Genomic DNA, 24870 nt, shown 5'->3' on the forward strand with positions numbered 1-24870 from the left:
AATTTTGAAATTAGATAAAAATATGAAGTATAATGGAACACAAGACTAATAAAATATTTTAATCCTACTAAAAATAAAAAAATAAAATACTAATTTCTTTTATATTAAAAGGACTTGGTCACCTCTGAAAATGCCCCTTATGAATAAAATATTCTTATTATTTATTCCACACTATAAGGTATTAAGGTTACTTTCTCAATTCTTAAGTGAAAATTTTGATATCAGTAACCATTCGCTGGACGCTTTATTAAAAAAAAATAATAAAATACTCATCATCAATAAACAATAGAAACCTAGCTAGTTGACTTAATAATATCCTAGCTTTCTCCGCATCGATATGATGATATGATCCAAGCAGTGCAGCCATTGGATATGATGAGCAACGCACGAATCTCAATAGCAATCAATGGAAACTTGTTCCCAGAGGCCAGAAGCCCAGAACCAATTAAATAAAGTCAAACCATTTTATTATCAAGATCTCTCTCTCCGAATCAAATATCTCCTCTCAACAAACAGTAACTATGTCAGGCAACAGCTTGAGCTCGGGCACGGGCAGCTTCTTATCGGGAGACCCAAACTCCGACAACAGCAGCACCGTCTTCCAACAAGTCTTCATCTCCATTATTGCCTTGAGTGCCTTATTTCTTGCCCTATGTCTTGTTCGCTGGTTTCTCCTACGAACAACCGCAAGGCGCATGATCTCATCTCTTGTCAACCGCAACACAGCAGGTGGCCTTGACTCGGCTGCCATAGCTGCTCTGCCTACCTTCCCTTACCAAAAATATGGTGCAAGTAAAAATGATAATGAAGATAATAATAATAATGGGACGTCATTGATGGAGTGTTCGATATGTCTCAGCGCTGTTGAGGAAGGGGAGACGGTGAAGCTTCTGCCTGAATGTTTGCATTCATTTCATGGCGATTGCGTGGATATGTGGTTAAGCGGTCATACCACATGTCCAGTTTGTCGAATTGAGGTTCTCGGTTCCACGAGTGCAGTTCATCAGCTCAGTCAGGATGGTACGGTGGCAGTGCCAGTGCCAGTGCCGGTGGCCGACCTAGAGGGGCGGCCATGATTGTTTTGGATGAAAATTTAATTTGCCACAATAATTTTGGTTGTAAAGATTAATTGACTGCATGTGATTGTACAAATTAATATTATTTCTTTTTTCCTTTTTGATATTTTACTTGTTGGATTTTCTTTACCTTACATAGCATTAATTATTCCCTTTGTGGATCGAGAAATGATACTGGGAAAATTAATTAATCCCAAAAAAAGAGAGGATATTGATATTGATTAATTGATCATCCACTGGAAATGTTTTTTTTTTTTCCCCTCTCTTGAAGTAGAATCTAGGGGAACGTTAATTAGGTGGGTTTTTCTCTTGAAAAGCTGGTTTTCAGTTCATAATTTTAATGTAAATCAATGATAGGTTCACTTTAATTAATTTGTCTCCATTACAATTTATCTTGATATTGCATATTCAAGTTGACTGTGAAAAGAAAATAGAAATTAAAGAGGTGCACGTAAACTGCGTAGGCCTCAGTTGCTTCATTATTTGAGAAATATATTGCCAAGCTTTCAATAGAGACAACTAATTTCAAATGAATTTTCTCCTCTTCAGAAAAGGACCTAGCTAGATTATATATAAGTAATACACAATATATATATAGTATGCACTGGAACTTAATTAATTATGGCCATCCAAAAATAGGTAACGATGTAATTAAATAGATTAATTTGACAATAATATCTATTTTGAAAGTAATAAAAAAAAATAGTTTTTTTTTATAGCAATCATAAGAAAATTTACATAAACTGTCAGAAAGTTTGAAGTGTAATGTGTCATTAATTAATTATTAATTTTGGAAAATAACGGGGAAGTCAAAAGCAATTTCACAGAATAATTAAAAAACCCAACTTGTTTATATTTTCTTTGTATTTATTTATATATGTTTTTTGATAGCTTTATAAGAAGTGTGAAGCAAGTAGAAATCAGATATCATAATCGATCATAGTATTTAGATAAGTTTTAAAATCATATAATACATAAAATCTCAAAATTATTTTAATCCATGTCATACAAAACCCGTGTAGTCACATTAGGTGCATGCATATGTCAAGCTCAAGCACTGAACAATTATCTCCCTTTCTTAATATATATTTAGATAACCAGATATATGTTGTCTTATTTAATCATAATTTTTTCAGATTCAGTTATTTTGATAATCTAAATAATGTAAAAATTGATCCATTTATATACATTACCAGACTCTATATATATATATATATATATATATATATATATATTCCCATAGGGATATATCATGTGGTGGTTCTTAATTATTGGGTTTAATTTATATCAGTACCCAGTTTTATAATTTATATTAATACAATGGAAAATTAGAAGGCACTTGTAGACTTCTTCTCGGGTCCATGTAGATGTAGACATTGCTAAATGAATCTTATATATGTTCAAAAAATCCCATGAAAAAAATAAAGCCTCCAATTTCAAACTCCTCTCTGATTTAGTTTTGCAATGGATCCTATGGAAACCTACCAGAACCCATTGTATATTTTGTTTCTCTGTTTCTTGCTATGCTTGCTGCATTTCATCATCATCCATTACACGATGCGCCTCATCTCAATCTCGTGTAAATGGTGCGTCGGTAAAGCTGGCACCGGTGTGCCGGTGTTACCGTACAAAGGTACATGGCAAGGAGAAAAGATGAGGTTATTGGAGTGTGTTATATGTCTACGAGTAATAGAAGAAGGCGAGAAGGTGCGCATTTTACCGAAATGCAAACACACATTTCATGTTGAATGCATCGATCAATGGTTTGGATTGCGCTCGACGTGTCCCCTGTGTCGCACTGCTCTGACACCACTTGTATCAATCTCTTTGTGATGGTAACTGGTATTATTATATATAATTTTCAATGTTTTAGATTACCTTTTAAAGGAATTAGTATTTGTGAATTGAGAGAAAGCGTTAATGGTAGTTTGAAACAGGGGAGATTAGTTTGCTTTGTTGTACCTTCTAATTATGGTTAAGAAATGTATTCAAAAGAATGAAGATTGGGAAGAATCTACAGCAAGTGTAGCTAGATAGGAATTATATGATCTGAAACGAAATAGTACAAATTTGCTTATTGGTTTTTTTTTTTTTTTTTTTTTTTGGAAGAAAAGGCATAATTGCTTATTAGAAGTCAACTTGGTAAATAGCATATATAATACCATGAGCTGTGAACAAAAACACAGTTTACATATTTACAATTGACCCCAAACTGTGTCTGATATTAAATTTATTCCCCTGTCGTAACAAATGGGAACACTTTCTTTGTTTCATCGTGATTGCAAGTACTTGCTCAGAAATTAATCAAGATGAAGAGAATTTCCTGGAAAGCGAAGAGAGAGAGAGAGAGAGACGAATAAAAAAGTTCAATATATATAAAATAAAGGGGGAATTTCATATATATCCCTCAGAAATTTCAATATTATGTATTTATCGGCTCGTTTGACTTTTTAAAAAATAAATCAACGGCTTTGTACTACAATTTAATCCGTTTATGTTATTTCCTAAAAAGTCAAACGAGCCGTTAAGCTTTGTACTACAAAGTTCGTAGCATGTAAAAATCATGAGAATATCCATAGAATACAATTCTGCCAATTATATCAGCTCCACCATACCATATTTTAGCGAACAAAATTTTAAAATTAATTTTTACCATTTGATAAGTAAAAAAATATAAATGAAGATGGGCGACCTATTTTTTGTTTCGCTCTTGTGTTTTCTTAATTACTTATTGACCTCCACCAAAGCAAGAGCAGTCAAGAAAAGTACACCTCCCAGGTAGCTCTTGATCTTGCTCTGAAAAAAAATAAAATAAAAATAACAATAACGATAACGATAACGATAAAAAAAATCAGCATGTAAAGTAGAACTTTGTCATAAGATGGGATTTGTATCCTCTGTAGAGTTTACAACTTTACAGTCCAAATTTACTTTCTGCCAGATCAAATTCAATTAGATGTCTATTTAGTTTGTAGAGATCTTCTTTAGAATTTGTGTTAGGTTAAAGAACAGTCGGAATCATCTAATTCTATAGAAACAATGTCTCTGTAGTAATAGATAGAAATTTTTTATCCATAGAAATTAATAAAGTAAGATGTAAGAAATAGAAAGAGTATTTGATTTGTTATATTTTTAAAAAGATCGAAATCAACGGTCACGATTCAAAGTTTTTGAATCGGGATTATTAGTTCCAATCTAAACTTTTAATATTTTTTTTTATTCTGAAAATTCATCAGAAATCAAATTCTTAAATATACATAAGTTTGCCTTTAAGATTTACATAGCATCCGTTTCTAGATTTGAATGATCTCTTTTGCTATATTTTGAAAGCCAAAATATCTCCTAATTTCCAAAACCCCAACATCTTTCTCACTTCTGAAAAATCACATCATCAACTTAAAACGTTACACAACATTTTCTTTGATATTTCTAATCTTAAAGAGCCATACCATTGGTTTTGTGCTCTAACTATATCCCACGTCTCTATCTTCGTTTACAAAGTTCAAACAGTTGATCTGAACCGCTCAACATGATATCCATATTAAAATGTGCTTAGAGACCAAATTTTATATTTTTTTGAAATTTTCTTACTATTTTTTTAGATAGGTACAAAATCACTGTTTTTAGATGATCCAGATGCAGTGATTTTGTATCTATTTAAAAAAATAGTAAAATAATTCGAAAAAATATAAAATTTGGTCTCTAAGTATATTTTAATATGGAGATCATATTGAGCCGCTCGGATCGACTATTTGAACTTTGAGAATAGAGATAAAGAGGTGGAGTATGGTTAGGGCACAAAACCAATAGTGTATTTTTTTGAAAATATAAATACTCTACAATAAAAAATAAAAAAAACACATGAGCCACAAGCCAGGGGCAATTCAGTAATTAAGAACTGGAAAGGAAAGGAAGCAATGATCGAAGGAAAAGGTGTGGGTAAATGAGGATGAGGCAGCTAAGGTGAGCAGAGATCGGTAAAGGTTCGATTTGAAAGACTAATGGAGGTGGAGCTAGCGGGATCCAAATGGACAAAATGAAATCTGTTGAAATCCATGAGGATTTAAAGATCCTGAAATTTCAAATTTAATCATTTAAGTTTTTTCATATACGAATCTCAAAGCATACATAATTTTATACACAAATCACGAAATATATAAATGGTTGGATTGGACATTTCAGGGTCCTGAAATCTCCATGAATTCTAGCAGATTTGTTTCGGAACAAAATCATGTTTGAAATAGACTGATTTCATGTCAGCCAGGAAAGAACAAAAAAAAAAAAAACTTGTTTGATTAATATGTTGTGATTTTGTTATATTTTCTATCTGAATTTTTTTTTTCTTAACATAATGTAATTAAAATTATAGAAAACAAGTCATGTTGATGTATGTAACTGATAGTCTCTATCAGGTTTTAAAAAAAAAAAGAAAAAAGAAAAAGGATTTTCCATCAATCATTGGTAATTCCATTGAGGAAGGATAACAATATTTAATAATGAAATATATAGATATTGTTCAATTAGAATATTGTTTGATAAATACGTCAATAACGTTATTATGATATATGATATCATTAAAATTAAAAAAATATTGAAATTGAAAAAGAAAAATTGTCAATTTTATATAATATAATCCACTTTGGACGGTTAGAATTGACAGAAAGGGATCAGTGAGGCGAGGACCCTTAGAAATTACAATTGATGGAAGGACAGGGTCGTGACAGTCGTCTAGCCCAAGCGCCAGCGGTCTTAGCCCATGAGTTAGTACAAAACTACAAATCAAAGAGAAGATGGAAAAAAAAGTTTGTTGACTTGAGATAGATAGTTTTCATTGGGTCCATAAAGGCCTTTTCTACAAATTAAGCAGTGAACCCCACGGCCACAGCCCACAGCCCACAGGTGTTGGTGTTGGTGTTGGTGTTGGTGTTTCTTAATTATATCATTTTTAATTCTTTGCACGGGCCTCCGGCATTCACGTCAATCAGATGCTGAGATCGACTTGTTTCAAAGATTCATACATTTGTTGTGTTGTTCCTGTTATTTGTTATTTGTTGTTAAGATTTGCAAAATCTCATCCCTATTGCTAAAGAATCAGGTCCTTACACATGACTTGATGCAAAGATGAGTTATGAACTGTGATATGAGGTGTGTTATGTGTGTCCTATTGTAACATCACAACATTTGTTTTTTTAATGTGAAAATGCTTTCGCAGTTTGGCGAAGGTTTCATGCGTTGCTTCAATCCAAGGGTACAATTCAAGAAACTTGGATAACCTCCTCACATTATTACTGTCAGCAAACATGGCTTCGTAAAAAAGACTGGACTATTGTTTTTATGGTAGTACTTTGGTCTCTGTGGAGACAAAGGAATGAGATGATATTCTGTAATGTTAAACAACCGGTTCGGCTAGTGGCAAATCGGGCAAAGGAGGATGCAACTCTATGGGCTCTGGGAAGGTCAGTAAGATGGGCTGTGGTGTGGTGAATCAGAGTAGCTGAAAGGGTGTTTATTGATGTAAACAAAAACTTTTTTTTTGATATCCAGTAGTGACTACCACGTGTATAGTAATAGATGTAAACAAAAACTTTTTTTTTGATATCCAGTAGTGACTAGTGACTACCACGTGTATAGTAATAGATGTAAACAAAAACTTTTTTTTTGATATCCAGTAGTGACTAGTGACTACCACGTGTATAGTAATAGATGTAAACTAAAACTTATTGATGTAGTTGTAATGTGATAGAAATAGTTGTTGTAATCAAGTTTATTAATAAAATTTTGGTAGCACCTGCCAAGTTTTCAAAAAAAAAAAAGTTATAATAAGCTAGAATAAACTATTCTAAGATTGTAACCAAAAAGTTAGATATCCAACAAGTTAAAATAAGCTATTCTAATAAGACAAATATCAATTTTATTAATCTAGCTATTCTAAGATTGCAACCAATCATACCTTTAGTATCTAAGTTTTTATTTTCACCAAATTGGTTATTAAGTTGTTTTAAAATGAAATTAAAAAAATATATATATATTTGTCCTTCAATTTAGGAAAAGAAAAAAATAATTCCTGAATTTTAATTTGTTTCTATCAAGTCCATGAACAATCCAATAAGACATAAATTGAACTTCTAATTTGATATTGTTGTGAAAAATTGTAAGACTACTTTAAATCATTTTTCAGAAGTTCAGAGACCGTTTTAGTACAAAAATAAAATTAGAGAATATTTTAGTATTTTCACTGTTTTCAGAATAATCCACAAACTAAATAAACTTGATGTAAATAAAAAAAAAAATTTGAAGACTGATAAAAGTTTTCAACAAAACTGAAAGACCAGAATTTCAATTTTCTCTAACTAATTCCATAAGAAGAAGAGTCTTAGGTTGTCTATAAAATCAATCAGAATCTCATATAAACCACTTACCAGACATAGATATATATCCAGAGCTGCGGCGGCGGCTGCCTCAGAAAACAGCCCACAGTCGCCATTTACAGGAACAGAGCACATGTCATCACAATTGAATTGATTGATGTAGTTGGAAATTAACCTCTTCTTTGTATAACAGTATAACATGGAACAATACAACAATTTGAACTGCTAACTATCTGGAAAAAATTAAAATAAAACGCTATTGATAGAGAAATTTATTGCCAAATTGTAATTTTTTCCAGATGACGACGACCCATCACCAAAGGAAATAAATTAAAGCCAATCAGATAAAGTCCAATCTTGTTCAGCCATCAATTGAAGTGGCACGTTTCATTTTATATTTTTATTTAGCCACGTCATTCTCAATTGAATAATGAATAATGATACAGTCCTCCTAATCTTTCCCCAACTTTGCTTCAAACTCTAGTGCAATAAAAGCACTAATTAAGAACTAATGTATGTCAGTGTTATATATATATTGTCGGTTTATTTCGGGGCGGAATTAGAAAATTCAGACAAGGACTGATAAATAATAACCCAATAAGCAATTTTAGTCAGACTACAAATAAATATTTAGTTTTATGAGAGGGCTAAATTAAATAAAAAATTACAAAACATAAATTTCAATTAAATTTTAATATACACAAATAAAATGACTTAGAATCATATATAGAAGTGACTTAGCCACTTTTGAAGTACACTAAGATCAGCCTCTGAGTCCATTGAAAAGTACTGAAAATATTAAATTTGACGCCTCTTTTTATTATATTTAATTAGTGAATAAATACTCTATGTGAGTGCGTAGAAGTTATATATATATATATATATATATATATATATCATTTGTTAATTACAACTTTTAAAATTCCTTTTGTTAAAAATTATTTGTGAATTAGTTAACTATTACTTTAGAGAATACGAACTCAAGATAAGACGAGTTAAAACAAGTTGTATGTACATGTTATCTTTTCCAGAAAAAAAAAATATCTAGCAACATAGTTACATATCTGTACATCCTGATTCTCTCTAATTAATTATAGATGTCAGCAGACTACAACATCATCCTATTCCTATTTCTATTCCTATCCCGTGCCAAAATCTAAATCCTGCCTAGGTTAATTTTATGACGGGAAGTCCACCTTACCCAATATCATACTTCATTTATATAATAATTAATCATGTATTTAATTCTCAAACCATCACTGTCATGTATAACTTGTGAAGACATAAAAGATGTCATTGAACTATATATAAATTAAATCATATAAATAGCTAGCTTCATCTCTATTATTGTACCAGGTGAAACAATATTTAAGCTCAGACTCTGAGTTAATCATACATATCCAATATTAATTATTACCAATGTCCATCAATGATTCATCATCCTCATTTCAGCCAGATGACAAATCCAATTATTTCTCTCCAAGTCCTTCTGTCATCCCGATTGCGTTCGCATGCGGCTCCGGCCTCGCCTTCATAGCCATTGTAATCTTCTTTCAATTCATCTTTAACCGAATTGATTCCACAAGTACACAAACCCGAGTTGGTGATCGTCATCCACTCGATTGCATCCATGGCCTCAGTAAGATTGCAATTTCTTCTCTTCCTACAGTCAAGTACAACAAAAATCGAGCAAACAGCGCTGCAAGTGATGGCGAGGTGTGTTCTGTGTGCCTCGAGTTATTCAGAGAAGGGGAGATGGTCAGAGAGCTAACGAGATGCCGGCATTTGTTTCACACCGATTGCATTGATATGTGGTTGTACTCTCACATAACTTGCCCGTTGTGCCGATCGGTTATCAGTTTAGCAGAAGGAAGAAGAAAGGTAGCAGCAGAGGAGTCGGCCGCCGCACTGCCGCCAGTGTAGGTGTTAGTTTTTTATCTGAAATTATGTAAGTTAAGTGATATAGAATGAAATTTTAGCATTAGACTGTTGCCCTTGCCTGGTACTTCAGTCTTCATTTACTTAATTTTTTTTTTTTTCCCAAAGAGAGATAATTAATGGCGCTCGCTCCTTTATCTTAATTCAAATGTACCTCCTTAGCATGTGCATAAATATCATATCTGAGGGAGAACCAGCACATGTGCATACATATCATATCTGAGGGAGAACCAGCATGTAGATTAGTGGAAAAGTATTTCTTCCGACAAAATTTTTTTCCAGTGCTAAATTTTAATATAAATGGTGTTGTTCCACAACAAAAGATTAAAGTTTAATGTGCTTTGTGTAGCTTTTTTAGTCTTTTAATTATGTCAAATACCGATTTTTTAGCGCGAATTAAGATTATCTCTTTTAATTTCTTTTTGTTGAGACCTTAAGATACTTAACTCCTTCATTTAGCTTCTTTAATTTTCATCAGTTCTTTAGTGCTACTTAAGTTCTTAATTTTTTACTCTTAATATTTGTTGAGGACAGTAAGATAGACTAAATTTGTTTTTTTGGCAGAAAAGATAAGCATCCCATGCTCCGTGTATATAAAGCATCAACAATTTGAACTTTTGTTTTCCTTTTGAGTTAATTCTACACTAAGTACTCTATCAAACGGGATTGATGAAGTTAAGAAGAAGATAACAAAAGAAATTCTCCTCAAACTTCACCTATCTACATATTATTCCGAGATAAGTAAACTAACACCTAATGAATGTCCTATTTGACTTCAATAATTCGGAACCGATGTGAAATTGAAGTCGTTGTTATCCTTATTGCTTTCAAAGGAGCTCCTTTAATTATTCCCTTTAGGAAACTTTCTTGGCTCCATCTATGATTCTATTTTTACTTTATTTTCTTTGAAGGTCAGGTAGCAATTACTACCGACAGATTCATTGAAATTAAAAAGTGCTATACGTGATTCTATTTTTACTTTAGAAAGGCACTTTAAGAAAAATTGCCTTTTTCGATAGTACATTTCGTGCGAACCTAAATTAGCTTTTTTTTTTAATTTTTTTCTAAGGAAAAAAAATTAGCATATTTTTTTGTGTTAAGTACTATAAGTACTGGGCCTACGGGCGTTCTCAATGCAAAAAAGAAAAGAAAATGTATTAAGTACTATATGACTAATACATCATAAACAGAGAGACCCTGTGTTGTAAATAACAATATGCGGTCGTTTGGACGGATAAGGTACCATCAAACAATTAATAGGGAATAATAGAAAATAATCAACTATATTCGGAAATAATCGTCCGATTAGTCAGGAAAGTCTATGGTTTAATCACCGCCAATTACTAATTGACCGATTAATCGACCTAAATGAACGTTTTTTACAACACTGGAGAGACCTACTGAGGATGAATTATGTACTATACGAATAATACATCATAATCAGAGAGGTCTAGTGGTAACGAATTATGTCTCTTTTAAGGAAAGACACATGTTCAACTTTTAAAATGGGTAAGCTTTGCTCGAGGTCACTATATTTTGTCTTTTGTTACAAATAATTAGTCACTCAAGTTTGATTTGTTTCTCTATGGTCACCTAACTTTTAATTTGTTCCAATCAAATCACCGTATAACTTTTTCATCCAAAAAATTAAATAAATATAACTTTTCTATTATTATTTTGGACACAATGAGCATATTTCGTTGAAGTTTTGGACGAAATTAACATTTGTCATTATATTTTGGACGTAAATTAGAATATTTTGTTAATATTTTGGATGAAAAAATTATAGAGTGACTTGATTGAGACAAATTAAAAATTCAATAGCTATGAAGGTTAGTTTCAATTTAATTGTGATTTGATTAGTTATATAAAATGGATCCGATTGGTAATTGTGTTTTGATTAGAAAATTTGAAGGTTAGTTTTAATCTAATGAGTGTGAATCCAATTTGATAATTTAAACTCCATTCGATAATATCTTGTCCTACTCTGGTGAAAATTATGTATCCGTCTCTATATGTGACGCTTTGTCATGAGAATGATTAAGCGCACAAATATCTATGATACGTTAGTCATGTTGTGTCTAAGTCACCTCATGAGTCGTGACCAAATATAATTGATGATGACGGATCACATTTAGTTACTTAAAGTCATGTTTTGTCACATTTAAATATATTTTCTGAACTTTAAGTTTGGAGGAAGATAAAAACCATGAAAACAATGTCGAAAAAATAAATGTTTTTCCCGAGATTTAAATTGTAGTTTAAAATAAATAAATATTGATAAACAAATTATATTATTATTTTTGGGTTAATACAATTTAATTATATTAATTACGTGTGTGTCATATTATATCGTAATTAGATGAGTTGACACAACGGATCGTGGTATGACGATAGTCAAGACACGGCATATGAATCACAACACGCATGTCATGATGTCGTGATGTATCTGATCATGACGTATTTTTTTTTTTGTAACATCTCTATTCTCTACCAGCATGTCATCGGTCCGCTGCGAGGAGATTTTGCAGATCTTAACAATATATAATTAATTGTATGAATCTTTACAAAACTATCGTCGTCTGATTCACATGCAATCCGAAAGGCCCGTGAAAGGAATTAGAAATGATAGAATCGAAGAAACACAATTACACAAACTCTTGTGGGGTTTCCTGCTTTGTGAAAACTGAAAAGTGCAAACCTATCTGAAGAAGGCCTGTTTTGGACCCAAAGAAAACAACCTTTTTACCTTCTTCTCTTTGGTTTGCTAGCTCATGTCATGGGCTACACGAGTTTCACGACACTGATCCATTCTACCAATTGTAACCATAGAAAGTGAGAAATTTAATTGACAATTTTTTTTTCATAATTTTAATATTATAAAAACAAAAATTTTATATTCATTTCTATAAAATACAACGAGATAGTTTATTTATATTTTTCCGACAGTATGTTATAAAATTTTCAAAAATCCGATATTATTTTTTGATGTATTTATCAAATAATTTTATAGGTACAGTTCTTTCGAATTGTAATTTGCAATCTCCATATATCAATTCTATAAGAATTTTACGCAGTGGATGAGAAATATTTTTACACTAAAAGTATATGTATGTAATGAATCTGGCTAGTATAACATTAGTGTACCATTAGTATCATTTCAGCCTATATAACACTAACTTCAAAATCAATCGAATCGACATCAAACGGTGAATTCAAACCGATTTACTTCATTAGTTGTGTGTTTCATGCAAAATTTATAATTTTTCGAATTTCTTTAGTATCAAGTCAAGCGGTCAAATGTGTGAGTTTTTAAGTTAATTTTAATACATTCAATTTTCAATATTTTTTACCACATAATTTGATACTAAAATAACTTGAAAATATAAAATATTTGCATGTAACCGCATCATTCATAAAGTAAATCAGTCTAAACATTTTATATTAGTCGTTTAAAATCCATTCAATTAATTTTAAAATTGATGTCATATAATACCCATGTCATACTAACCGATTATTTTGAAAATAGACTAGAGGTCAATTGAGTAGATTGAGTCCTGCATTCATTGATTTTGATTAGACGTAGTAATCTAGTGCTATGTGCATGTTAATATGTTATGATGCCAAGTTTTTTGTCCAAACGATCTTAAATTCTTGGAATTCGTATCCTCAGCATTAACTCAAAAAGGAATTTTTTTATTTAATGCATCTTAACCGTCCGATCAGCTTTAAAATTCGTGCGAATTAAATCCGCACTAATATTAAAATCGGACGGTCCATATGTATGATCTTTTGAGTTAATGAGTTAATGCAGACGATGCTGTGCTGGCCCCACTTTGCCACATTTTACTCTCGGATTGGGTCTATCTGTCGGCAGGGGCCCACCACGTTGATGTTTAAATTTTCTTTTGTTGCGTCTCCACTGTCCAACTGTTATGTTGCAGTCTATTCTGACCCATAAAAGGAAGGGCCTAGCTCGCCACGGGATGAGCCTCACTGAATTGATCTTAGGTTTATTATTGCACCCCTCCAATACCAATACCTGAGGGCCAGGGGACACGCAAATGAGCATCTTGGTTGGATTATCGTGCTCATTTCTATTTGAAATTTGAAATTTGATTAACAAGATTATTAACAAATAAGATCAATTATACTGATTAAATAATACGTCAGCATTAGTTTGAATACATCAAATAATTCTGTTGTTTTGTAAAAAGCATTCTCCCTTATGATAGGATCATAGGAATACGAGGAGATTATTTTAATAGAGAAAATTATAATTCTTAATTTGTACAGCTAGCTAATTTAAAATCAGAGCTAATTGATGATCAATTACTAATAGTGAGATTTGGGGAGGTTTCTCAATTCTCATTTAATTATGTAGAAACTGATCCTTGTTCTCAGTTATCCGTTTTTCTAGTAATTAAATGACTATTTTATTACAAGATATAATGATAATGATAATGATAATGATGCCAAATTACCAATTGTTCATTTTTGAAAGGATAGGGGTGGTTTAGCGCTAGCTAGCCACTACTGTCCCCCTCTAGTATGTATATTTTTAGATTCAACTTATTTACTCTATTAATTGGATATATTATAATATGAATTCAACAAGGAAAGAGAAAGAAAGATGCCAAAATTGACATTTAAAACAACAGTTTGTGTCTCTAATTCTCTATATATGTAATAATATTGACTGGTAAGTTCATGCATCAAAGACACTTTAAATATTATTCCTAAAAGCAACGTAGGTAGATTTATCCAAACTCAACCTGAATTTTCTGGATCACACCAAATATGTTATTGTATTTTCTGAATTGGGAATTTAGGAAATTGGATAGCAATCCACTTGCACAAGATTCCTAAATGTATGATGATGATGATAAGGATAACCTTCCTTCTCGCTTTGACAGTGATCTTTTATGTAACTAATAGTAAAAGCTTGCAAAATCTCATAACATTATTATAGCAACCCTGACTCATGCATACTAATTAAGCTCTCTTTTGTAGTTGTAATTTCTTTTTTTTTTGGATGTCACAAGGCAGTACAAAATCTCTCTAGTTTTCAAAATCTTTTTTGATATTATAGAAAATAAATTATCACATATGAAAATAAAAAAATTAAACGAAAACCGAGAGTTTGTAATGAAGCATAGCGCATCTGTCCCTTTTAATTACGGGATGCAAAAAAGCGGTGAAAAATCATCATGGCGATTATGAAGCCCCAGCTACTCCTCTCCCGCCTCTACAAACTCTTTCTCTATCAATTTCATCTTTCGTCTAACCATTTATTTTTTAGCAGTCCGTCTAGTAGATCTGACCACCGTTCTCCGTGTTTAGTGGATTTGACCACTACTCTCAATATTGGAGGCTCTTCTTCTTCAAGACAATCGGTTTGCTTTTTTCTTCTTCTCTTCTCCTGAAATAGACATTAATTAATCTCTCTTTAAATGTCAGTCTTCCCATTATTTCTGTGCTATAATTTGTTTGTGTTGACGTCATGTTTCAATGCTTTAATTTTTTTTTTCAAATTTTATTTCCGAATAAGTTACAAAAAAACAAACTTTTTTTTTTTTTGAAAACTTGGTAGTAGCTACCAAGGTTCGCGAGGGGGAATCGAATTCTCGACCTTTGAATATAATAACTCTAAGACATTTTCCTAGCCAATTGTGCTACCTCCCCTTTCTCACAAAAAAAACAAACTTTGTTGACAGAAAGAACACCTGATATATCTACATAATAAAATGCCTAATATTTTCCTTGTATTATTTCCCAAAGTATTTATGCTTAATTATTTTTTTTTTTTTAGTACAGATACATAAAGACAAATGTTGGTTAAAAATTAATTTCGAAACAACAACATGCATGAACAAGGCAAATTTATTGTGCAATAAATGTTGGCTTGGCCCCCTATTGCTTCTTACATTGAAACCAATACCAGTGTTTCCAGCCTGTTAATACCTCCTCGGTTTTGTAGCACAATTGGAAGTTTGGAACTTCAAAGATTTTTTTTTTCTTTGACTTGTGATTCGGCATAATACTTTAAAATGTTTGGGAAAAAAAAAAAAAAAAAAGGTAGGCTCGGAAGACTTGGATTGCTGGTCACATTTTAAAATGCATTGCCATTATTGACTTAATTAATTATGAGAGGGTTCAAATGCCTCCATGTTTTTGTGCCTCCATCTTTCTCCATCATTTTCAAAGTTCAAACAGTCGATCCAAACTACTCAACCTAACCTCCATACTAAAATATGTTTGGAGACCAAATTTTATATTTTTAGAAATTTTTTTACTATTTTTTTAGATAGGTACAAAATCAGTAAATCTGAACCATCTAAAAATAGTATTTTTGTACCTATCTAAAAAAATAGTAAAAAAAATTCCTAAAAATATAAAATTTGGTCTCCAAACATATTTTAGTATGGAGATTAGGTTGAGCGGTTCGGATCGACTGTTTGAACTTTGAAAATAATGGAGAGAGATAGAGGCACAAAAATATGGAGGCATTTGAACCCTCCTCAATAATTATAGTACCAATTAACTAACGCAGCAATATTTTACTTAATTTGGCTCTCTGACACCATGAAGTTCCAAGTTCCAACAACTTGGTTGGCATTATGAACAGTAGCAGAGCAGCAGAGGACGCTATTAAGAACAATTGTTTGGTCTTTTGTGGCGCCAATTGTATGGTAGTCTCTGAGTGAGTCATTTTGTAATGTGCAACTGCCATCTAGGGGTGCAAACGGATCAGATACGGATCGGATAGTGGTAAAATCATATCCGTATCTGTTTTTATTTTCCGGATACGGATTAGATATTAGACGGATACGAATACGGATACGGATCGGATATTAACCGGATACGGATCGGATATTAACCGGATACGGATCGGATATTAACCGGATACGGATATGGATATCCGCTTTTATAGTAGCGAATAACATAAATCTTTTCATAATATATATTAAACTATGAGGAGGGTTCAAATGCACCCAACTTTTTGTGCACCCAAATGCACCATATCTTTCAAATCTTTTTTCTCCATTTTCAAAGTCCGAATAGTCAATCCGAACCATTAGATGCGATCTATATATTAAGATGTGCTTGGAGACCAAATTTTACATTTTTTGGAATTTTTTTACTATTTATTAAGCCACTTTGAAAATCGCTGATTTTACATTTTTTGGACCATTGAATCAGTGATTTTCAAAGTGGCTTAATAAATAGTAAAAAAATTTCAAAAAATGTAAAATTTGGTCTTCAAGCACATCTTAATATATAGATCGTATCTAACAGTTCGGATTGACTATTCGGACTTTGAAAACGAAGAAAAATGATAGGTTGCATTTGGGTGCATTTGAACCCTCCTCTTAAACTATATAATATATATCTACTATTTGGATACAAATAATTAAAATTCAAAATCATATCCGTATCCGTATCTGCATTGATTTTCGGACATCGGATATCCGTATTAAATTTTCGGATACGGAGTCGGATACGGTTGGATAATATCCAACTGTTTGCACCCGTATGTGCAACTGTGCACAAATCTTGAAAGAATAAAAATATTGAAACCAATAACTAGAAGCTCCCATTTTGCAAAAATATTTTTCTTTTAAATTAAATCATTTGTTAATTTCGACATTTGATTGCTTTTTGGATGTTTTTTTTATAGGATTTGATCATGGATCCCCTTTATAGAGAGGCAAAATTTATATAAAAAAATAATTCACAACTACTGATAAATGATGCAATTTAGAAAACCAATATCAAATTTTCACACAATCGGAATAAATAAGCCCAAACTGATGTAACTCGATGCTTATATTATCTTTTTTATATTTGAATAAATTATGGGGTCCAGGTTTTTCAATCCGTCTCAAATCAAATATTTCGACTTGTGTAACTAATAGATATACCAATTGACAAAATAAATGACATATTAGAGACCTTGTTGAAAAAAATTTAATAAAATACAAGAGCAATCAGTAAAGTAATGCATAATTGAAATAGATCGTGAATGAGACTTGAGAATCAAACTACCTAAACTATGCACTCTTCTTCTTCTTTTTTTATGAATGGTAACAAATATATTTAGATAGTAGAAGTTTTTTTATGCACTAGTTTAGCAGGTCTGATTTTGGTTAGAAAAAAATCAATTTGTAAGACAAAAATGGACTACTTGGGATAGTGTGATTAATTTTGTCTTTTCTCTTCCTGTTGTTGGAATATGATTTTCTATTGTACTTGGTGCTGTTAGTTAGAGCTTATGGAAACATAAAAATGACGTATGTTTTACTGCATGTGCTTTTAAAAATGCTAGAACCTTAATCATGTTAATTAAATCTTTGTGTTGTTATTGGATAGGGAACATGACTAAGAAGGCTAAAGATGTCGTTGGAGAACAGCTCCCCATCATCGAAGATGTCATTTCTCTGAATCAATACATGCCAGGCGAGGTGATACCCTTCCAAGCAGATGTAGAGGCTCCAGCTCAGGCAAGAGCTATCTCTAAGTTACCTTTGTGAAGATGAAGTCTTCTCAACAGTTTTGTCAAATAGTATTAGTTACCCTCAACCACTTTGTGGCTTAGTTTTAATAAACTTAAATTTTTTTGGTGTCTTGCTAATAGCAAGCTTTGGTTGATGTATGCTCTTACCATTAGCTTTTGTTATGTAGTAATTTGAAACTCCATCCTACTGGAAACAAACATCTGAATCAGTGTATTTAATAAATTTCAGAAATAAAATGGGCATTTGCCTCTTTTAAAAAAAGAAAAAGATAGTAGAGTTTTTTTTTATTTATAGAAGATATTAGAAAATAATATAGAAATAGTGTTTTTGATTTTCAATATATAAGAAAGATTGGTAGAAAATTTTCCGTTGAAATTTTGAATCGGTGAAAAGTTTTCCGATCAAAAGGGTTTTTTTTTTTTTTTTTTTTAATCCGGTTGCCTTGTATCTTCAATGGATGTACAAAATTTGAGTCTTAAAAAAAATGTCCTACAGAATCCATGCCATGGTTGCCATAGAGGATCCCAAACAGTTTTATTAGAAAAGAATAGACTATCGATATTTTTAAACAAAAAATACTTATTTTTTCTATATTATTTTATAATATTTTCTATGAATAAAAAGATTATCTAGATTGTATCTAAACTTTAAATGAGTCGGGTATTCAGCGATAACTTTCTTGATTCCATTTGGATTAGATCAACTTTTAACCCATATTAGCAATAATAAAATAATATTGATTTAACTAAAGATATATGATATGATCTAAAACCGACAAGTTCGATGTTTGTGTTAGACAATAAGATTTAAACAATTAATTGGAAGATAAGGAGGAGTTCACGAACCGAGAATGATACAACTATGCACTAATATGAAAATCATATAGTTATTTTAGAAATTGTTAAAATCAGCATCAAATTAAGGCCCAAGCTCATAATTAATTTTCATGAAGATATCAAGAATTGTCTAGAAATTACTAAATAAAATATCTTATAGTGGAGGATGTAGAAATCTCTAGAGAAATTCAAAAATATCTTAGGTATTGAAATTAATTGCTAAATTAACAATTATGAAAATTTTAAAAATTAAGCAATCCACTCCTACCTTGGTACAACCAACCAAATAATTGAGAATTAAACATTTGGCCAATAAGAATTAAACATTTGACCGACTTATATTTAGAAAATGATTTCTTATTAAACAATTTTTTCCAACAATTGCTAAATAAGCAATAGCCATACAACCCAGCAATTACAAAAAACAATTGACACATCAGCATAAGCAATCCATAAGCAATCACCGTTGGAGATGCTCTTTAGCTCTTATGAAGCAAATATAAATAGGAGGGCATGGTAAATATTTGAAGACAAGTTTTATGGAGTAGTTCTCTCTTGAGTCAAGGTGTAGTAGTTAAGTTTTATGATAGTTGTAGTATGTTTAGTAGTTGATATAGTGTGAGTGTTTGAGTAATATTTTATAATATTATTTTTAGTAATAATATAATTAACAGAAATAGATAATAAGGAAACACTTAATAATTTTTATGAACTTCAAAAATAAATTTCAACACGCTAAGTTCAAATTCGTGATGTATTATCAAATAATATTAATTACATGATATTTGATTGTTAAGCTTAGGACTACCAAAATATGAGGTTTAAATTAAATATATATTTAAACTATTTTTAAACAATAAAATAACCAATACATCTAGAGCTGTACAAAAAGTTCGTAGTTCGTGATTCGATTTGAGTTTGATTCGAAAAAAGTGCGCAATTAATTCGATTCGAAATTATTTTGTTCTGAGACAAATCAAACCAGTTCAGTTTGAATCTTATTCAAATCAAACTCAAACTGGGTATAATTTGTTCGAAATAGATTCGCGAACTATATAGGTTCGAATCTCAAATATTGCAACTAATGGATTCAACCATCAATCTTTAATAATGTAGAAACCAAACTTATATCAGAGCTCAAAATTGTTAATATAATGGTAACTTATAATAGAAAAATATTTCAGCAACGTAACAAATTAACAATGGAATAAGTTCCATTTGACTAGATCTATACCTTGATTTTAATCAATCCAACAACGTAAAATGTAAGAGAATCTTGAACTGGCTCATAATCCATCAGTGTGAATTCTTATAAGGTAAAATGAAACTGTGTGAATTTTGTTCCATGCAAAGAAAATTAATGCATAAACTTCTGGTATAACTAAGCCTGCTAAAAAAATGGTAGTTCGTAATTCGATTAACTTTAATTCGAAAAATTTATAGTTCGTAGTTGATTAGATTCAAAACTAGTTTGTTCTGTTCTAAAACAAATCAAACCAATTCAATTTAAATCTTATTCAATATCAAACTTAAAGTGGAGTAGGTTCGATTTGGTTCGATTCGTTTGCAAGCCTCCAACGCATAGAAGCACATAGCGAAACGTGTAAACCAGGCCATTTCTTAATGTTTTTTCCAAAGTTTCTTCAGTGTTTAATAACTAATAAATGAAGAAAAAGTTGGAATTTTAAAAATGTACATCTACATGCAAACTTATTGTACAATTAAGGTTGGCTTGGCCCATCTCACCTCCCTACCTTAGCACCAACAGGCAACAGCTGTTCATCCAGCCTGTGCCTCTCTCCGTGGGCTTGCTTTTTCTTAACAGAGTAGTTTAGGCTTTATACAGTGCATTGACTATAAAATTAAAGGAGCACTTCATATGGTCTGTACGCTGAATGAAGCCAAAAGTACTCTGTAATTTCTACCCGTGTGAAAGCCAGGCTTCAGTTGACAAAGTCAACTAAAGTAGAACTGGGTTCTCGGTAGATATTTATGTTTTTATGAAGGAGTACATATTAGTGTACTTTATTACATACTAACCCCTAGGAGATCCATCTTTTAAATTTTAATCCAGCTGTAAAGCATGAAAAATACAATTAAACAATTTTAAACTTTTACTTACGTGGTGAAAAAATTACTGTACCTTCACTATTGATATTAATTATTACCGCGTGAATTATGTGTGGATTTTGCTGAGCAGTTCAAAACCCTCGCGGGCCTCGCCATATAAAATCCTTTATATAAATAAAATAATACTCAAGGGGCGAATTGAGAAAAAAAGACCTTTGAAATTTGGTTGAAAAGCACTTCGCCTCATCTCCTTCCAAAGTTCCAATTCCAATCCTGATCTAGTCTCTTTACCCCTTGATAGCAACCCTATAAACTAATATTAGATTAAACAAATAAACAAATTAATCCCATTCTCCCTTTTTCTTTTACTAATTAACTCCTCTCCCTTTTTCTTTTTCTTTTTCTTTTTTGTTTTAATCTCCTTTTCCCTCTTTATAAAAAATGCTATTACACGACAAATTATCCTTGATCCTTTCTCCCCGTGCCCACAGTTTTGTCTTACTGATTTCTCTTCTGCTCCTATTCAATTTTTCCTCTTTCTTTTTTTGAATAAGACTTTTATTTAATTCTGATCTCGCTGTCAGACAGAGGCTGAGCAAACAGTTTCAAACCAAATATAAACCAGTTCTCTCGACCAACCTACAAAGCATGACCTTCAACCCATGGCTTATGTCAGATCAAGACCCCGTTTCTCAGAGCAAAGCCACTAAGTATGTTTACATGGGTCTCTCATTCACCATTGGCCTTGTAACTTTTCTTGTCTACATCTTCATTTGGTACCTCTGCACCAGGCATCGGCGCCGCCGTAACGGGCACCCGGGTGCGTATCCGTTAACTGATAGCGGGGGACTCAGTAAATCGGCATTAGCTGCTATACCGATTAGTACTTATTCTGGAGCTGAGAAAGATGCCGGTACAACCTTTGATTGTGCTGTTTGTATCAGCCAGGTACAAAAAGGCGACAAGGTGCGGCAACTGCCGAAATGCAAACACTTGTTTCATGTGGATTGTGTAGATATGTGGCTGTATTCGCATTCGACTTGCCCGATTTGCCGTTGTGAAGTCGGGGAGAAAGATGCCGGTAAGAAGTCGGAGACAAGTAGGGTTGCCGCAATCCCTCTTGTGGCGGAACCGGTGTTATCATCGGTGCCGCCTGTAGCATTGCCGCCGGTGTAGGTTAGCAATTGGTGTTCCCCAATTTATTTATATTTCTTTTTTATTTTGTTTAGTAGTTTTGAAGTTTTGTGTGTGAGGGTAGGGAGGTTGGGTTGATTTGTAAATTTATGGCAAGGGAATGAAATGGAGGTTGTTAATATGTTAAAACCATTACTTTTCAGATTAATTGGGTTAATTAGAAGAGTTCTTTCCTTGGAATTTTTTTTTTTTTTTAATTTAGTTGATTGGGAAATTGAGCTGCTGAACCTCAGACTCAGAGCATCTTTTAAAAGTGCCTTGTCAATTTGCATTGGCAATTGCAAACTAACTAAAATTAGATTTATATTCTAGATTTTTCTGAGGTTTATACAACCTATATATTGCACATTTGCAATTAATGCTAGATTTCTCAAAGAGTGGTTTTTCTCTGTAGGAATTTACTAATGTTATCACTTAACAAACTATCTCAACTTTTTTTTTTTTTTATATATATATCATCTGTTTATTAACAATGACACCTTTATTTAGACTAATTTGTATATATGAATAAATAAACAACTGGTACAAGTTCAGTCTTAGTTCATCAGGTCACAACTGGTGCAAGTTCAGTCTTAGTTCCATCAGGCCACTTGCGCACCTAGGATGGTTACATGTGCCCCTTGCTTTTTTATATTCATATACTTATTTTATTTACTTATCTTTTCATAAGTTTCTTTATTTTTGACGTTTTGTAAATATCTGAGGGACGTAGAGACAAAAAAAAAAAAGAATAAGACATGTATTAATTGCAAATATCTTGGAAGATATTATTATGTTCCAGAGAAAGACGATGTTTGCCTGGCTTAATAAATTGCAAATATATATCTACACTTGTTAAAATTCCCTTGTTGCATGTACTTTATTGCATACTTGTGAATTTGTAATGTAGTTTGTAATATAATTATATCTTGGCAGAAATATTCAAGGCACTAGACAAAAAAAATAAAAAAGTCCAAACATAATTTATAATATTTTATTAGCCTAATATATTGGGTCTTTAATAAAAAGGACCTGAAAAGAAAATAAATAAATTTTCATACCGATTAAAATATTTTGCTCCTAATAAGTTCACAATACGTGACCGTAATTTTATTTATTTTTTAATTTAAATTTACCGAATTGCTATGAAAAAAAACACACATAGTTTTGTCTGATTTACCTACTAACCTTAAAATAAGAACATATTACACCTTGTTTGGATGGAGAGTAGAGGAAGGAATGGGAGGTAACAAATAGAAGGTAATGGAATAGAATAGAAAGGAAGATGAACATATTTAATCTCTTCGTGTTTGGATGATTAATGAGAGAATAAATTTAACTTTCATTTCCATCTAATTTCTTGTTTGGTTGATTAAAATTTAGGAGGTTAATGAAAAATTCGGTGACTATTGTAGGTTTGAGAAAAAAAATATTGTATGAGAATTATATATGTATGGTATAGGGTTTGACATTTGTGTTATTTTTTTAAAAATATTTGTAACAAAATTTATTTCCATCCATTACACTCCAATTTGGGAGAGAAACCAATTCTATTAATTATAATGATAAAAGGTTAAACCTTTCACCTCTTGTACCCTTCATCTCCGACATAATTTTATCAATCAAACACGATTCAACATAAATTTTTTGTCCCTTTCCATTCCCTCTCTCTACTCTCCATCCAAACAAGGTGTTAAAGTGAGAAAGGGAAAGAAAGGCTCTAGAATTAGAAGGAAACAATCACCTTTCTTTACTGTCCGTTCCTTTTTACTATTTTCTTGAGGCAATAAATAATAAATATACTGCTTTTAATGGAAGTTTCTCTGCCTGCCTTTCTGCTACTAGATTGCAATTAGTGGCATTTACTCCATACCATGCAAGAAAAAGAATATTCCTTCCTTCTTTTATTTCTTCTTTTAAATTTCCCTTGAACTTTCTCGAACGTGTCATATTTTACATTTTTTAATTTATATTTCTTTGATAATAAAATGTCAGGAGGGTTATGATACCATTAATTTTCGCCTCATAAAAAAAAATGTTTGTTTCATAAATTGAATTTAAATTGTTAATTTTGTACAATTATAGGGAAAACAAGTTCATGAAAGATAATGATTATCGAAATCGTTTGATCAATAGATAAAAAAAAATTAAATACATTAAGTGTAGGTTTGGATGAGAGCTAGTATAGCTAGAATAGTAAAATTTGAGAACAGTGAATTAGAATAGAGAAATAAATAGTGATTTTCAGATTAGTAAAAATGTTGTCTGGATTATATATTTGGAATAATAAATAGCTATGATCAATAAAAAATAGTGTTAATAATGTGCTAATTAAGAAGAAAGGTAGGCAAGTGGGGTCTCAAACGAATTATCACGACATGGAGATAATATAAGTGATGCCAATTTTATTATTTCGAGACTGCGTTAACAAAAATCCGAGAAGAAAATATTTTTTTCCTCTCTTAACATTTTCCGAATAGTAATTATTCTAACATTTACAGGAAATAAAAAATAGCAGCTATTCTAGCTATTCCGAATAGCAAAAATGTTGTTTGGATGTACATATATTGCTATTCCTAATAGCTCCTATTCTAGAATAGCTTATCTTATTGACACATCCAAACATATATACCTTAAGATTATTGTATTATTGTTTAGCTAAATGCGTTTATTTTATAATTTTATTCTTGTCTGGTGTCTGATAAATGAAACTTAGAGGCTTGACCTCTAAATTTTCACTCAAACAAAAAAAAAAAATATTCTTGTTCGAAACAAATTACTAAATTACAAAATATTTCGCTTACGCATCTCCTATGGAAAAACACGAGGGGTAATATTATTGAATGCCTTCAAACTTTGAATTTGTGACAAGTAAACTTTAAAATTTTTA

General features: G+C 31.6%; 2 protein-coding genes across 2 annotated transcripts; both read left to right on the forward strand.

Annotated features, from left to right (window-relative positions):
- The first annotated feature begins 498 nt into the window (after positions 1 to 498).
- LOC144568592 (RING-H2 finger protein ATL1-like) lies at positions 499 to 1126 on the forward strand. The gene has a single exon (XM_078318966.1). The coding sequence runs from the start codon at positions 522 to 524 to the stop codon at positions 1074 to 1076; it is 555 nt and encodes a 184-aa protein (XP_078175092.1). The 5' UTR covers positions 499 to 521; the 3' UTR covers positions 1077 to 1126.
- Positions 1127 to 8863: 7737 nt separating this feature from the next.
- Positions 8864 to 9367, forward strand: LOC144568632 (RING-H2 finger protein ATL39-like). Its single transcript, XM_078319005.1, has one exon. The coding sequence runs from the start codon at positions 8864 to 8866 to the stop codon at positions 9365 to 9367; it is 504 nt and encodes a 167-aa protein (XP_078175131.1).
- Positions 9368 to 24870: the final 15503 nt, after the last annotated feature.

This window comes from Carex rostrata, chromosome 17 (assembly GCF_964058835.1).
Source record: "Carex rostrata chromosome 17, lpCarRost1.2, whole genome shotgun sequence".
Classification (NCBI taxonomy): domain Eukaryota; kingdom Viridiplantae; phylum Streptophyta; class Magnoliopsida; order Poales; family Cyperaceae; genus Carex; species Carex rostrata.